Genomic DNA, 12,170 nt, shown 5'->3' on the forward strand with positions numbered 1-12,170 from the left:
GTCTTAAGATGTGAGTAACCCAAAGTTTTATTTATATATATATATATATATATATATATATATACATATATGTATATATATATATATATATATGTATATATATATATATATATATATATATATATATATATACATATATATATATATATATATATATAAATAAAACTTTGGGTTACTCACATCTTAAGACTGTTGCAGAAAGCCAGAGTACAGCTGGTAAATCCTCTTGCTTTCATAGCTGCCTTGATGTGCCCATTCATTCATTTTCATTGTCCACACTGGATCATCAAATCAAATCTCTAATGCAACCAGCCAAGGCTGCTGCTGAACAGCAACAACTAGAAAGCAGGCCTCGAGGTTCAACTGTATTAATGAGCAGTAGGACAGGTGTACCTAATAAAGTGACTGCTGAATGTATGTAGTGTGACTTTAGTGGCCTGTACAGTATTTGGTCTCACATTCTATATATTGTCTTTTTAATGGTTTTCTCCATTTCAGCAATTATTCAAAGAAACTGTTTACACTTCATTTTTGTGTCTGAACACTTTTACTGTACATTAGGCCGATATGTTTGCAGTTCTCTGTCCAAGGTCAGGAAGTTTTTAATATTTTTTTTTAAACTGTTATGAAAAATGCCTTAACCAATTTGAGAGCTGAGTTAAGAGTGGTAAGAATGACATTCCTTGTAGAGTATATATATACTGGACGTGTTGGGTATACAAGTCTGGCCTAAGTCTTCGGTCAGAAAGACTGCAGCAGTCCTGGAGTTTAGTTCACCGTCTTTAATTAAGCTTCACAGAAGAACTGGTTACAGCAGGGCTTGCCATGATAAATCCAACTGTGATGCAGCCAGACATGAATTTATAATTGTAGCAGATGCAGTATAGGTGACTATAAGCATGGTTGTCTGGAAACAGAAACAGGTAATACTATAGCTAGTAGGGTCAAAGATAACTAAGAAACAATCAGAACACATCATCTACTCAGACACAGCAATAGTTCACAATGTCCACAAGGGGTCGCTGTAAGACCATAAGTTGGCTAAATAGCACATCTCTTCCAAGTTGCTAGTGGGAAGGCAAGAAGGTGGCAAGCTAACAACAATTAAACTAAACAATAAACAGAAAAATCCTTTAACCGCGGGATGTAATTATTGGAGGAGATTTAGGCCACTGGTATTTACTTGGTGCAAATTAATTAAATAAACCTACTAACATGATATCAGTTTACAGCGGCACAACTTTAACTTTAACCTGCACAAACAACTATAACTATTATCACACCAGTTAACCCATCAAAGGTAATAACACTTACAGTTTCATTAACTCACACGGAATCACACAAAACTGCGTTACAACTGCTCTGCCGCTGCGCCTTTCGTCTCTCCCTCTGCGTGATGCGCATATGACAACTAATGCGCTCATTTGGGTGCGCTTGAATCTTGCCTGTAGATATCCTGAGGCCGAGTCAGCAGGGAATTTGTACATTCCTGTTGTGAGATTTGCAAAAAGGCGATTGAGGAAGCAGGGCTGCAGATACCATCCACTGGGAGCCAGCCAGTGATGCTTCGTGCAATAAGTGAGGAAGGGAACTTGAACGCATCACTCCCCAGCAGGTGTGAACAGGTAGAACGAAAGGTAGGCGCTGTCAGTGACATCAACTACAACTTGACATAGTTTCGTTTTTGAAAAGAGTGCAGAACAGGACCGACTGGATGATAAAACAGTAGCACACTCAGAAGATTTCCTCTGAGTCACTATTATTACGGAGAGTATATTCTCGAGGCCAAACAACCTTCAGATCAGTGTTAAAATTGTGATGAAGCGTGACAGCACGAGGACGCTGATGCTGGAATTATACTGAAAAGCTCCTGACTGACCCGGAGAAGATACTGAGGTAGGCCACAGCCCACAAATCTCCTCTGTGAATATATCAGGCAAGCATCTGTTTGTTTTGTATTATTTGAATTCTGCATATTGTATTTTACAACCAGTTGCATCTTGTGTAGACTTTTATCTAACACTGTGCAGTCAGTCATCAGTTTTTGACTGACAAGATGAGTAAGATAATAGTTAGAGACTGAAATTAACTGGTAACCAAAAATCTTTACAACTCGTGCTCCTTTGATCTTTTTTCCCATATGTTTTACTATCACTATACTTTGAAAGTCAAATGTATTTAAAACTAGCAATAAATTCAGTGACCTCTTATTTAATGTTGTGTTTCGTTATTTATTTGTTAGAACAGAAGTAATGCTAACTGTTCATCTCCTGTTCATCTGGACGTAGAAACGTTGATGAAATGCTGAGATATAACGTTAGCTGTCCAGGCTGCTGCTGAACAGCAATAACTAGAAAGCAGGCCTCATATGGGTTAACTGCACTAACAAGTGGAACAGGTTAGTAGAGCAGGTGTACCCAATAAAGTGGCTGCTGAAAGTAAATAGTGTGACTTTAGTGGACTGCACAGTATTTGGTTACACATTCTCAGACTGTATATATTGTCTTTATTATGATTTTCTCTATTTCAGAAATTATTCAGATAAATCTGTCAAACTTCACTTTTGTGTCTGAAGACTTTTACTGTACATTAGACCAATATGTTTGTAGTTCTCTTTCCAAGGTCAAGAAGTTTTTAATAATTTATTTTAAACTGTCTGTGTTGTGAAAAATGCCTTAACTGTTTTGAGAGCTGAGTTAAGAGTGGTGAGAATGACAGTGCTGTGAGATTTGCACAAAAGCGATTGAGGAAGCAGGGCTACAGATACCATCCACTGGGAGTCAACGGGATGGACAGAATTAGAAATGAGTATAATAGAGGGAGACAAAGTTATAGAGGCGAGGATGAAGTGGTTTGAACATGTCCAGAGGAGGGATAGTCGATATATTGGACAAAGGATCTTGAAGATGAAGCTGGCAGGCAGGAGGAAATGTGGAAGGCCTCAGAGAAGATTCATACATGTAGAAAAGGAGGACATGCAGAGGGTTGGTGTGACAGATGATGCTGAGAACAGGGTGAGCCTCTGAGGGGAGCCGCTGAAAGAAGATGTCTTTTTCAGAAGTTTCTCGGGGAACATAAAAATCGAATTCTATACCCATGATGTTTGCTGCCTTCACATTACAGGAAGATGGAACTCCACAAATACACATCAAAGTGAGAGAAAATTTGAATAAAATATCTTCCTGAGAACCAAGGAAGAATGTATTTTCTGTTTAACTGTTGTGATTTCCTGCCTGTTTGGAGCTAAAAGAGTCCATCAATACAAGAGATATCATGAGATATCTTGTGTTCTATTGAGCGCATCAGGACTTAGTAGTGTAGCTTAAATAAGTCAATAGATATAGACCAAATTAATGTTCATTAGAAAGGACATAAATATAAAAGCTGGGACTCTCACTAGGATTTGAGTAACTAACCTGGATCCAGACTGAGCTCCTTCTGCTTGCTGTTGACACTGTTTCTATGAATCGCTCAACAGCGACATCTGCTGGATTTAAAAAGTCATTCCAGGAAACTTGGAGACAGACTGAAGTCTCCGTTCATTCACTTTGACTGTGGACAGCAACCGAGTCATGACCAGTAATCCTGTTTAGTTAACCAAGTGATGATAAAGTGCCAACTGGATAAAAGAGAATAAAACTGAGTAGTACAAAAATAATAATAACAAAATTTTAGATTTTCTGAGTGTTCACCCAGGGCACCGAACAGGCCAGGACCGCCCCTGCTTGTATGACCCTTATGGGATATTCACATAGAAATATTACCCTATATTACCCTTCCAGGACATGAAGCTCAGTAAAGCACCCCTCCAACAGCCAAACCCATCTGTTCTTTGATTGGATTGTTAAATTTGTAATTGACAGAAAAATTGGGTCAAAATTCGTACTTTTAAGTTGAAATAAATACAGCCAGGAAACCTGAGCGCAGAGTTTTACACGCAATTTTTTGCCTTAACAAAAAAAAAAAATTGTAATTTTGGGACTGGACCTAATTGGTTTAGGCCTTATTTGGCAGACAGAACTTTCTCTGTCAGCCTTCTCGGTTCCGAATCATTTTCTGCTTCTCTGTCATTCGGCGTCCCACAGGGCTCAATTTTAGGGCCACTGCTGTTTTTGCTGTATCTATTGCCTCTGGGTTCCATCCTTAGAAGGCATGGGATCTCTTTTCATTAGGATCTCATTATGCTGATGACTGCCAAATTTATTTGCCACTAAAGCAGGAGGATGGCATCTCCATAAAACCTCTCTTGACATGTCTAGATGACACCAAAACTTGGTTGGCTCTAACCTTTCTAAATTTTTATGAAAAGAAAACAGAAGTGTTTGGACCTGGTGGTCCCTGTGCGTCCTCTGTTGATTTCAGACACCTGGAAGTTTATTTTAATCCTGTTGTTACTGACCTTGGTTTTAAGTTGGGGAGTGATTTTAAATTTAAAGACAACCAAATCAGAACAGTGGTGAAGTCCAGTTTTTATCATTTAAGGAGAGCACCTTGAAACAGTGATTCATGCTTTTATTTCTTCCCATCTGGACTACTGTAATTCACTTTATGTGGGGGTGAGTAAGTCATTGCTCTCACGTCTTCAAAATGCTGCTGCGCGATTCCTAACAGAAACTCGTAAAAGAGAGCATACAAACGTGGACAAAAATTGTTGGTACCCTTCGGTCAATGAAAGAAAAACTAACAATGGTCACAGAAAAAACTTTAATCTGACAAAAGTAATAATAAATAAAATTCTATAAATCCTAACCAATGAAAGTCAGACATTGCTTTTCAACCAAGCTTCAACTAAATTATTTAAAAAATAAATGCATGAAACAGGCCTGGACAAAAATGATGGTACCCACAACTTAATATTTTGATTAACCTTTTGAGGCAATCACTGCAATCAAACGATTCCTGTAACTGTCAATGAGACTTCTGCACCCCTCAGCAGGTATTTTGGACCACTCCTCATGTGCAAACTGCTCCAGCTGTTTCTGGTTTAAAGGGCACCTTTCCCAGACTGCATGTTTCAGCTCCTTCCAAAGATGCTCAATAGGATTGAGGTGAGGGCTCAGAGAAGGCCACTTTTAAATAGTCCAGTGTTTCCCTCTCAGCCATTCTTGGGTGTTTTAAGCTGTGTTTCGGGTCATTTTCCTATTGTCAGACCTGCAACTGAGACCAAGCTTTCTGACACTGGCCAGCACATTTCTCTCTAGAATCCCTTGTTAGTCTTGAGACTTCATTGTACCTGCACAGATCAAGACACCCTGTGCCAGATGCAGCCCCAGAACATAACCGAGCCTCCCCCGTGTTTCACAGTTGGGACAGTGTTCTTTTCTTGATATGCTTAATTTTTCCGTCTGTGAACATGGAGCTAATGTGCCTTTGCAAAAAATCCCATTTTTGTCTCATCTTTCCACAGGACATTCTCCCAGAAGCTTTGTGACATGTCAACATGTAGTTTTGCATATTCCAGTCTGGCTTTTTTATGATTTGTTTTCAACAATGGTGTCCTCCTTGGTCGTCTCCCACTTTGGCTCAAATAACGACGGATGGTGCGATCTGACACTGATGTTCCTTGAGCATGAAGTTCAGCTTGGATCTCTTTAGAAGTCTTTCTGGGCTCTTTTGTTACCCTTTGGATTATCCGTCTCATTGATTTGTCATCAATTTTCCTCCTGCAGTCACGTCCAGGGAGGTTGGCTACAGTCCCATGGATCTTAACTTTCTTAATAACATGTGCAGCTGTAGTCACAGGAACATCTAGCTGCTTGGAGATGGTCTTATAGCCTTTACCTTTAACATGCTTGTCTATGATTTTCTTTCTAATCTCCTGAGACGACTCTTTCCTTTGCTTCCTCTGGTCCCTGTTGAGTTTGGTACTCACCATGTCACCAAACAACACAGTGACTACCTGGAGACATACATACAGGCCCACTGACTGATTACAAGATTGTAGACACCTGTGATGCTGATTAGTGGACACACCTTCAATTAAAATTTCCATTCTTTGCTAGGGCAACCATCATTTTTGTCCAGGCCCGTTTCATGCATTTATTTTTTAAATAATTCAGTTGAAGCATGGTTGAAAAGCAATGTCTGACTTTCATTGGTTAGGGTTTATAGAATTTGTATTCATTATTAATTTTGTCAGATTAAAGTTATTTCTGTGACCATTGTGAGTTTTTCTTTCATTGACTGAAGGGTACTAACAATTTTGTCCACGTCTGTATAACCTCTGTGCAGGCCTCTCCGCACTGGCTGCCTGTTCCTTTTAGGGTTCATTTTAAAATTCTTACGTTTGTTTTTAAATGCTTTCACATTCTTGCCCAACCTTACTTCTTTGAGCTTCTTCATCCTTACCCTGTCTCTCAAGTCAGCTGACCAGCTGCTCCTGAAGGTACCAAGATCCAGGCGGAAACCCATAGGAGGCGGGGCCTTTTCTAATGTCGCTCCAAAATTATGGAATAATTTGCCCTTGCATGTTAGAGGCCCCTTCACTGTACTCTTTTAAATCATGTCTTAAAACCCACTTATTCTTTGTCTTATTCTCAGTGAGACTTAGTTTCTCTTATAATTAAATTAGTTATTTAATTATTTTCCTTTTATTTGGCTTTTATTTATATCTTATGTAAATGTATTATATAGTTCCAATGCGCAGTACTTCGTGTCAGCTGTGGTTGTTTTAAAGTGTTTTATAAATAAAGGTGATGATGATGATGATGATGAGACACAAATCAGTTACTTGTCTTTACAGTTTATTTTGTTCCCAATTTTCTCCTTTTTTAAAAATTGTTTTTCCTACCTCTCAGATGCAGACTATAAAGCTCGTCGTGGTGGGTGATCGTGATTCAGGAAAGCATGAATTGCTCCTGACCTATACAGGCACAGCCTTAAAGGAAGAACACATACCCATAGTGAGTAGGTTTAAATACCACAAATTAAAAAAAAAACAAACAAACAAGATTTTTCTCTTCAGGAAACTCATGACACAAAAATCTGCAGACATACACCAGACAGATTTCAACTGCTCTTTTGTGTCACACAGGTTGTGATACTTGCAGTAACTGAACTCAACAGAACACTAAAGACAGACCATACAAACACAGTATTTACAGCACATACATGCAAAACCAATCGAAGTGGGTTGTGTATTGTGTTCTCACAAATACAGTCTGGACCAATTTCTGTTATAGTGTGTTTGGAGTTTGAAAGTAAGTATTCAAGTAAGCACAGCAGCTGTAAAACACTCCCTGCATCCGCTCACATCCAGAGCCGAGGTTACCAGGAATGTTGGGATAAGCTGCTTGTTAACACACGTGGCAGAAGCCTGAACGTGAGTAAAGGGGAGTAAAGCAAGACATGACACATCTGCTTACCTGAACAGCTGCAAACTAATATTCATGAAAGTGCTCAGCTCATTTCATAAATCAGTTTGACTCTGTTTAGTCATGCTGTAACGATTCTGCTGCATTTGCATGTTTACTTATCTTTGTTTATGGCTTTTGTTCCCTGTTTTCTCCAGGTGTTTGACAACTATGCTGTGACAGTGATTGTTGGTGGAGAGATATACAGTCTGGAATTAAATGACACTACAGGTAAAAAGTACATCGAAACTCAGTCTATTAAATACAAAAAAATCAGTTGTATAATGTCTGTGAAGGTTCTCAGTCATCTTAGTCTAAGGAGCTTAGAAAGAAAAACGTCTGGACTTCTATAAGTTGCTTGAAGACGTTTCACCCCTCATCCGAGAATCTTCTTCAGTTCTAAGGTCAAATGGTGGAGAGTCCCAGATTGTCCCAGATTTAAGCCCCGTGGGAGTGTCCCCCTGTGGGAGTGTCCCCCCTAATGATCCTCTACCTAATCACATGATCCAAGGTGTGAAAGCGGTTGTGCGTCACAATCAGCCAGGGTTTCAGGTGAGCTCATTGTGAAACCTGGCCCCACCCTATCATGTGATTTCCTGAGGTCAGATGGCCCAGGATGTGAGTGGGTGTTAAGGCGTCTGGGAAGGATCTCAAAACTGGATTATAGATGGCAGAGAGTTGGTGTCGCCTCTGTTCAAAGATGGTCGCTCACAGTGGACATAGATGCTTCTTTCACTCCTCTTTGAAACCATCTGTCCTCTCTGCCCAAAATGTGAACATTGGCATCCTCGAAAGAGTGACCTTTGTCCTTTAGATGCAGTCATTTCCACTTGGAAATTCATTTTCTGGGGGAGGGGTAACTTGTTGTTCAGACACTTGTGTTGTGTTCCCCCTGCAGGTCAGGAAGATTATCATACACTGCGACCCTTCAACTACCTTCAGACTGACATCTTGCTTCTGTGTTTCTCTGTCGTATCACCGTCATCTTTCAAGAACATCACAGAGAAGGTTTGTTTAGTTGGTAACTGTGTTTTGTTTCTAATTTGACGGGAATTCAAAATACTGACTCTTAATTTAATGAGGTGATTCTCTTCACTGGCTGCCCTTTAAGTCCAACAAACTCTCAAAGACTGTCAGCTAAAGGAAACCTCAATATGCCTGTAAAAAACATTAATTTGTTAGAAAAAAAAAAAAAAAAAAAAACACACGGACAAACAAACACAAAGTCTTCTTGTTCTACTCAAAAATAAAGTTTAAAAAATTCCTTATCGGAACATCCATCAACATGTTCCCATTGGCCAGTACTAAAATTAAAAAAAAAAAAAAAAGTCATTTTAAATATATTTTTCTACATATCTATAAAATGACAATATTTATACACATCTTCCTATTTGCATAAACTCTGTAATGCCAAACTATTGTAATCACAGATGAAACCGAGGAGAAGAAAACAAAACACTCACCTGTCAGCAACGTTGTTGCTGCATTATTTGCTTCTCATTGTTCTCTGATTGTTAAAAATCAGTGTTTTTCGATACTTCTTTTAAATCTGAGAAGCAACTGACCGCAGTTGTAAAGACCAGATGTTAATCAGTTATGTGAATTCACCAAAACAAAATCACATCTTCTTCCAAAAGACCTTGACAAATGTGCTCATGCCTTCATCAGCTCTAGTTTGGACCACTGTAATCCTCTGTGTTTAGGTCTGAAACACTCTTAATCGTTTGCAGTTAGTCCAAAATGCCGCTGCATGATCACATCACTCCACTTTTAGCAGGTTTTCACAGGCTTCCTGTCCATTTTTCTACTGGTTTTAAGATTTTCCTTACTTTTAAAGTTTTAAATGGTGTCGTACCCAGCTATTTAACCAACCTGCTCAACTTATTTAACCCCAAAAGAGCCCTAAGATCTTCTAGCCAGATGCTCATAGTGCAGCAGAGGTCTCGATTGCGATCTCCAGATTGGGAGTTTGCAGTCACAGTTTTAAGACTGCTACTTAATAGTCATACTGCAGAATCAACATTATCTTTTAAGTCTAGTTTTAAAACTCATTTTTCTACCTCAGCTTTTTATGTTGGCATCTGTATTGGATTGTTTTGGTTAATTAGTGGTCTTTAACCACTGGGACATCTAATGATGATGTTTCTAAAACAAATAACTGCAGTCTCTAATTCAAAACGGACTTCAGGGAGAGATAAACGTCTAATGAATATTATGTTTTCATGCTCACACGGGGAAGTTAATTGCCAAAATATTTAATAATCCAATATCAGATTAAGTTATGTAACATTTTTTCAAAACAGTCGCCTCAAGGCGCTTTATATTCTCAGAATCAGAATACTTTATTAATCTTGAAGGAAATTAAGGGTTACAGCAGGCAGCATGCTAATGGCGCATGTGCACTTTATGACAAAGTCACAAAGGTAATTTTGTTTGGTTTCTAACTTCAGAGATATTCGCGCACACACAGAGCTACAGGTCAGTTGTTGCAGTAAAAGCCCATCAAACCTGACCTTGATTTTTCCACAGTGGGTGCCAGAGATTTCACACCACTGCCCGGGGACGCCCTTCCTGTTGGTCGGGACTCAGGTGCATTTAAGAGATGACAGCCACACCCTGGAGAAGCTGGCCCAGAGAAACCAACACGCTGTGACCTTCACGAGTGGAGAGGAAGTGGCTCGTAAGCTGAAGGCAGTCAAATACGTGGAGTGTTCAGCTGAGACACAGGTACGAGGGAGAAGAAGTCTGCTGGTGTTTCTGCTGAGAAACAAGCACTGGTATCTATAAGTTTTTGGGTGCAAAGTTAAGAGAAATATGAACGTCTTCATTAGTGATAAAGGTACCTTAAAATCCAAGGCTGTGTGCTAATTCAGCCAGCAGAGCACGAGTAGGTCAGGGTGGGTTAACAAGCGGTAGTGGAGCCCAGGGTTAATTATTGTATTGATTGCTGATGGGAAACATGTGTGCCTCTCCTGGGTTTCCAGAGATTGGTTAGTAGATAATCACATCCACACACAGATGAAGAAGAAAGATGAAAAGAGTGACCAGACTGAGGCACATGACACCCATGATGCTGAGTCTGTCTCGAATGACTGACTTCTTTTTTAAACAGTGAGCCCACAGGAAGATGACCGTGACATTTTATCACATAGTATCTCACTTTTCAGCCACTTGCATCTGCAGCTTTATTCTTTGAGTCACTACATGAAGCTCGTGACCATAGGTGAGGGTGTTGGTGTAGATTGACCAGTATATTGACAGCATTACTTACATGCTCAGCTCTGTTCATCACAACAGGTTGGTACTGTGTCCATGTCACTGTCGGTGTCACACCAATCCATTCTTCTTCCCTCACTCATGACACTGGGACATTTAAACTTCTCCACTCAGTCATGCCCATTCCTACTCATACTCAAGTGGGACTGGGCACGCTGCCCTTTACCAAATCACAGCCATGGCCTCAGCCTTAATGGTGCAGATTCTCATTCCTGATGCTTCACACTGGCTTTAAACTACCAACAGAAGCCAACAGATGTGTATATTGGTGTATATTCCCACTCAGTTCAGCTCGATCGATCTCTTTAACCCCGGAACACTAACAAGCAGGTTTTGTAAAATGTTCACATGGATGAAAATCACTCAACATTAGTATTTTAGAGTTAATTGAGTCATCTGGTTTAGGGTTTACACCCAGTACAGGCACCAGGAAAGTGTTTACTAAGGTCAAAGAGGGCTGTTTTCTATAGAACTGGAAGTCATTTTGGCACCAAGAGGAGCCTCTCTGTTGGGTCTGCGCCTCGCAGGCCCGCTGGTTCAAGGACTTATCACCCGTGAAGAAAGCAAGACAAACAGCTCAAATGGTTTTAACTTGCTAAACCTCTCTCATGTGTTTGTTTTGTTGTTGTTTTTCTTTTTTGTCTCTCTCTCAGGAAGGATTGAAGAATGTGTTTGATGAGGCTATTCTTGCTGCTCTGGAGCCTCCAGATACTAAATCCAAGAAGCTCTGCATCCTGCTATAGATGCCACAAGAAGAGAACAAGGAGGAGACGGTGGAGGTGTAGATTAGAGATAAGAGAATATTAACCCAAATAAGACTAGAGGGTTAAGTCATAGTGATTTAACTTTGGGTTACTCACATCTTAAGACTGTTGCAGAAAGCCAGAGTACAGCTGGTAAATCCTCTTGCTTTCATAGCTGCCTTGATGTGCCCATTCATTCATTTTCATTGTCCACACTGGATCGTCAAATCAAATCTCTAATGCAACCAGCCAAGGCTGCTGCTGAACAGCAACAACTAGAAAGCAGGCCTCGAGGTTCAACTGTATTAATGAGCAGTAGGACAGGTGTACCTAATAAAGTGACTGCTGAATGTATGTAGTGTGACTTTAGTGGCCTGTACAGTATTTGGTCTCACATTCTATATATTGTCTTTTTAATGATTTTCTCCATTTCAGGAATTATTCAAAGAAACTGTTTACACTTCATTTTTGTGTCTGAACACTTTTACTGTACATTAGGCCGATATGTTTGCAGTTCTCTGTCCAAAGTCAGGAAGTTTTTAATATTTTTTTTTAAACTGTTATGAAAAATGCCTTAACCAATTTGAGAGCTGAGTTAAGAGTGGTAAGAATGACATTCCTTGTAGAGTATATATATACTGGAAGTGTTGGGTATACAAGTCTGGCCTAAGTCTTCGGTCAGAAAGACTGCAGCAGTCCTGGAGTTTAGTTCACCGTCTTTAATTAAGCTTCACAGAAGAACTGGTTACAGCAGGACTTGCCATGATAAATCCAACTGTGATGCAGCCAGACATGAATT

The 12,170-nt window shown here is 39.7% G+C and overlaps 1 protein-coding gene across 1 annotated transcript; it reads left to right on the forward strand.

Moving 5' to 3' along the window:
- The first annotated feature begins 219 nt into the window (after positions 1–219).
- LOC146548613 (cell division control protein 42 homolog) lies at positions 220–11,824 on the forward strand. Its single transcript, XM_085261488.1, has 6 exons — positions 220–1,896; positions 6,798–6,902; positions 7,511–7,583; positions 8,251–8,360; positions 9,882–10,079; positions 11,282–11,824. The coding sequence occupies exons 2-6, from the start codon at positions 6,798–6,800 to the stop codon at positions 11,369–11,371; spliced, it is 576 nt and encodes a 191-aa protein (XP_085117614.1). The 5' UTR covers positions 220–1,896; the 3' UTR covers positions 11,372–11,824.
- Positions 11,825–12,170: the final 346 nt, after the last annotated feature.

This window comes from Mchenga conophoros, linkage group LG22 (genome assembly GCF_057382185.1).
Source record: "Mchenga conophoros isolate Kocher_MC1m ecotype Shallow Benthic linkage group LG22, M_conophoros_male_GT1.1, whole genome shotgun sequence".
In the NCBI taxonomy this organism is placed as follows: domain Eukaryota; kingdom Metazoa; phylum Chordata; class Actinopteri; order Cichliformes; family Cichlidae; genus Mchenga; species Mchenga conophoros.

Bases quoted from the DNA above. Each gene is read 5' to 3' on its own strand.
- LOC146548613 (XM_085261488.1), top strand. From the start codon at position 6,798: ATGCAGACTATAAAGCTCGTCGTGGTGGGTGATCGTGATTCAGGAAAG. The intron at 7,584-8,250 runs GTAAAAAGTACA...TTCCCCCTGCAG, and splicing joins GGAATTAAATGACACTACAG to GTCAGGAAGATTATCATACA. The intron at 10,080-11,281 runs GTACGAGGGAGA...TCTCTCTCTCAG, and splicing joins AGTGTTCAGCTGAGACACAG to GAAGGATTGAAGAATGTGTT.